The following is a 4747-nucleotide window of genomic DNA, read 5'->3' on the forward strand; positions in this document are numbered from 1 at the left end:
GGCATAGTTTCTTTCACCCTGATGCACCTGTTCACCTAGCAGTAAATAGGTACCTGGGAGTTAGACGGCTGCTACGGGCTGCTTCCTGGGACGGAGGTGTAACAAAAAGGACGCCTGATCGAGGACCGGGCCGCAGGGACGCCAAGCCCCGAAATCCTCTCAAGATATCCACATGCTAACAACAATAATGTCATTGATCATTACGAAATGTATAAATCATTGTGTAACGCAAAAGTTAATGAGAAAATAAACATAATATCAAGTTAAAACAAACTTTGAAGTTTTAATTAACCTTTAGTGAATGTTTTGTATTTTATACAAGGTTAAATTTCCGGTTAGTTTTATTTAAAATACATCCGGATAGAGTTGTATTCATCCTGTATTAAAAAAAAATTATGTATTTTTGGCTTATAAATGTATTCTTCTGTTTGCTGCATAAATATGTACTCACATGTTCTGATTGTATTCTATATTATGTAGAATAAATTAGGTGTTAATTTGTGGAATAAATCTTTGATCTTTTCGGCTTTTATTTTGATTATGTACCATTGTGGTACTCAAAAGGGAGTACCACTGTGAGGTACTCATACATGGTGTACCACTATGAGGTACTCATAAAGGGAGTACCACTGTGAGGTACTCATAAAGGGAGTACCACTATGAGGTACTCATACATGGTGTACCACTGTGAGGTACTCATACATGGTGTACCACTATGAGGTACTCATAAAGGGAGTACCACTCTGAAGTACTCATATATCAGGTCCTCATTCAGGGGTGTACCACTGTTTATGAGTGAGAACCACTTTACACACGGCTCACAACTGATGACGTCCGAACACTTCCGGAACAAGTGCTTCACTGACGACTTGTGTTCGAACCACAACGCTGTAAATGCTTCACTCACGTACTACAAATAATCGCCAACAGAACCTAAACACCTAACCTAACTAGTACCTATATATGCACAAGATGCTATTATAATATTAATTTATATATGATAAAAGTCCCGTTTTGAATGAATAGAATATTAAAATTGTTGAATACGTCTGTAGGGTCGACCGCTGGATGGAATGAACTTGAGTCGAGGATGGGTTGCATATTTTTTTATCATTCTTAAACGTGGAGGGCGGCGGCAGGATTAACGACCATTTAGCCATTGTTTGGGTGTTCGCTTAGTTCTGGGCGGAGGTGGACGCGTCGCCTGTGAACTCCTGGTTTGCTGACCCGTGGTAGTTTGTGTCTTTGAACGAACCCTTTGGGTCGTGGCGGCTGGAGGGACGGCCGCCCCCCCGCCCCCCTGTGAAGCGGAGGGATACCATTGGCCTAGAATTTACTGGCCCAGCGTCTTATCTGGCAGTTGAGGTGGCGATGATTGACATGTTGTGGGTGGATGTGGCGTCTGTATGCGGCGTTCAACTTGTATCCGGGCATCGAGATGTTGTGAAAATTCTGCTTTACGGCTGTAGAGCAGAATTTTGTGTACCGATTTGTGTATCTTTGTGGAGCGGTGTGACGGGGAGGACATTTACTGTGCCTGAAGGATGGTGGTTCGGTGGTAGTGTCGGAGGGGTGCAGGGAGACTACCTATGTGGCAGTTCGTGGTGCTCACTTTGAGTTTCCTGACTCTCTTCCTCTTCTACTGTTTATCGGTGTGTTTCTGCTTTGTACAGGTGAATGATGCTGTTTTTCTGTTTTGTTTTATTTGTGTGTCCCAAATAAAAAGGAAAAACAAAATTTAACCATTGTTTACCAAGACGGACTACACAGCTGAGAGGCTCGCTGCGCATGCGCTCCCGTCACCCCCCCCCCCCCCTCCCCCACTCGTTCCCAAGGTGTGGACACTCATTCCGCGGTTGTCCGTCGTCCAGGGTAGGAGATTCGAACTTTTTAATTTATCTTGTGCTGTAGGTTCTCAACATCTCGAGCCACTCCAGTCAACACGAACTGTATGAAAGGTAAGATGATTATTAAAACTGATTCTCAAGGTGATCCATATACCATCTAGTTTCCGGTTGTTAGAACGTAATTGGTTCCGTGACCCGGCAATTGGCTCATTTCCTACGACAAACTTAGAATGCGAGGTCAGTTAAGTGCAGACCTTTGCTGGAACAATGTCTAAATCACTAATTTAGACAGTTTTATTTAAACAATGTTTATTTAGACATTGAAATAGTCAATTTGGTTATTTATATATTGTATCGATTTCGCAAAGAGCCGCTTGATTTTGTTCGTGGTGATTGCAAGTGACTGGGATACGCTGATAGTGAAGGGCTGCTAGGAGCACCCACCCACCCAGCGGGCTGCTAGGAGCACCCACCCTCCCAGCGGGCTGCTGGGAGCACTCCACCCAGCGGGCTGCTAGGAGCACCCACCCACCCAGCGGGCTGCTAGGAGCACCCACCCTCCCAGCGGGCTGCTGGGAGCACTCCACCCAGCGGGCTGCTAGGAGCACCCACCCTCCCAGCTGGCTGCTAGGAGCACCCACCCTCCCAGCTGGCTGCTAGGAGCACCCCCCAGCGGGCTGCTAGGAGGAGCACCCCCCCCAGCGGGCTGCTGGGAGGAGCACCCCCCCCCCCCCCCAGCGGGCTGCTAGGAGGAGCACCCCCCCAGCGGGCTGCTAGGAGGAGCACCCCCCCCCAGCGGGCTGCTAGGAGGAGCACCCCCCCAGCGGGCTGCTAGGAGGAGCACCCCCCCAGCGGGCTGCTAGGAGGAGCACCCCCCCCAGCGGGCTGCTAGGAGGAGCACCCCCCCAGCGGGCTGCTAGGAGGAGCACCCACCCAGCGGGCTGCTAGGAGCACCCCCCCCCCCACCCCCAGCGGGCTCCTAGCAGCACCCCCCTAGCGGGCTCCTAGCAAAATAATTGTCATTAGAGAGCACTTAATCCGGTTCCCTGGAAACACAAACCGTAACTGTACCCTATTTTCCGCTTGTTACAACTTGTAATAAAGTTGTTACATCTTAGCTTAACGTGTTTATGACGTATTAGAACGTTGTTACAACTTGTTATAATGGTTGTTATAACTGGTTAGGTGTTAAATCTTGTTCGAACGTTGTAGCAACGTCGTAGTTTCGGTGTGTTTGGCCGGTAACGACTCTTGGAGCACTTAGAAGACTTGCGAGAATAAGGAATTAGTCCGCAGGGGATAAGACTACCTCAGAGGTAGCCAAACTACCCAGTTTAACCATTAAAGCAGATTACCTGGTGAAGGTAGGCTTGTTTGCTCGCATAGTTGTATTACTGCCTCGTTGAATGAGGTAGTGAGTGGATGAGTTATAATTGTTGATTTGATGGGTAAACTGGTCATTGGGATTATAGGAGGAGGAAATTTACTCACTTGGACTTGCGGTGGTTGAGCTTCGGCTCTTTGGTCCCGCCTCTCAACTGCATTTGTCTGGGGGAGGCTTCAAAGGCTAGTTCGGATCTTTGATAGGATCTCAATGTTGTCTCAGTATTGCTTGTAGGTTTAGACAAGTCATACAGCAGCCCGTCCTCATAAACAAAGGCTAAAATCCATTCCATGCACCCGCCAACCCCCCCCCCCCAAGTGTTTTTAATGAAAAGCTGTTTACACACGACTCCAAACTGATGACGTCCGAACACTTCCGGAACAGGTGCTTCACTGACGACTTTTGTTCGAACCACAACGCTGTAAATGCTTCACACACGTACTACAAATAATCGCCAACAGAACCTAAACACCTAACCAGTGCCTAAATATACCTATTATATAATAATAATAATTTATATTAAGAAAATCCAGTATTGAATGAACAGCGTGTTAAAATTGACGAATGAGTCCTTGGGGTCGACCGCTGGATGGAATGGACTTGGTCTGAGAACGGGCAGAGATTCGGTAAACCTCTGAGAAGTCTGGTTAAACCCAGGATACCAGAGGGAAGAGTATACTGTATGCTGTATACACGTGACAGAATGCACAACCCATCCTCCTCTTGCTGGGGATTGAGGATTGGGGAGTGTTGTACATTCTTCTATGGCGGTGTGTCCACTCACAGGATGAGTGACGCTGCCCAATATTGTCACTCTGGCGGTGTGTCCACTCACAAGATGAGTGACGCTGCTCAATACTGTCACTATGGCGGTGTGTCCACTCACAGGATGAGTGACGCTGCCCAATACTGTCACTATGGCGGTGTGTCCACTGTTACGGCCCTCTCGGGTCGCAACTGGGTTCTTACTCTGATGCTGTTAGAGGAAGGGTATCCGGCCCCAAGCCAGTAGTGGCTTTCAAGGGATGTGATCCGTAACGCAAGTAAATTAAAGGGGAAGGGAAATAAAGTCAAAAACTTAATATGTTATAATTATCACCGTCACAAATAAATAAGATATAAACGATTACACGGGGGGGGGGGGTATAAACACTATAATACACGATGTAGTCTTCCTCTGAAGACCCTGGACGTTCACGGTGCCAAGCTCTTGGTGCTCTCGTGGCCTCACGACGAATCCTTCGAGAATCTTGAGTCTACCCCGGCCACAGGCCAGCCAAAACACAGTTCCACTGGGGGCACCGTCCTGGAGGCCGTCAACCACAAGTCCAGCAGATAGCTGGCAGGTTCCGAATCAGCGACGCTGGTTAGGCCACTCCACGAGCGATACTAGGGTCGCGCCCTAGTCAGGAGCCTCGTGTGATACCACAGATCACTCTCCTTTCCACAACACCCCAGTGGTTAAGCGTCTCCACCAGTCAGTCCCGGGTATGACAATCCTTCAACTGCCGCTTTA

General features: G+C 48.2%; 1 protein-coding gene across 1 annotated transcript in view; it reads right to left on the reverse strand.

The window, feature by feature from the left end:
* Positions 1–3523, reverse strand: part of LOC123747808 (mucin-22-like) — a 33875-nt gene extending 30352 nt beyond the window's left edge. Inside the window, exons 1-2 of the mRNA XM_069318208.1 lie at positions 3339–3523; positions 1338–1463 (exon numbers count right to left, since the gene is read on the reverse strand). Of these exons, the coding sequence (XP_069174309.1) occupies positions 1338–1463; positions 3339–3523 (311 nt within the window). The remainder of the gene's footprint in view (positions 1–1337; positions 1464–3338) is intronic.
* Between the last annotated feature and the right edge of the window lie 1224 nt (positions 3524–4747).

This window comes from Procambarus clarkii, chromosome 89, assembly GCF_040958095.1.
Source record: "Procambarus clarkii isolate CNS0578487 chromosome 89, FALCON_Pclarkii_2.0, whole genome shotgun sequence".
Taxonomy (NCBI): domain Eukaryota; kingdom Metazoa; phylum Arthropoda; class Malacostraca; order Decapoda; family Cambaridae; genus Procambarus; species Procambarus clarkii.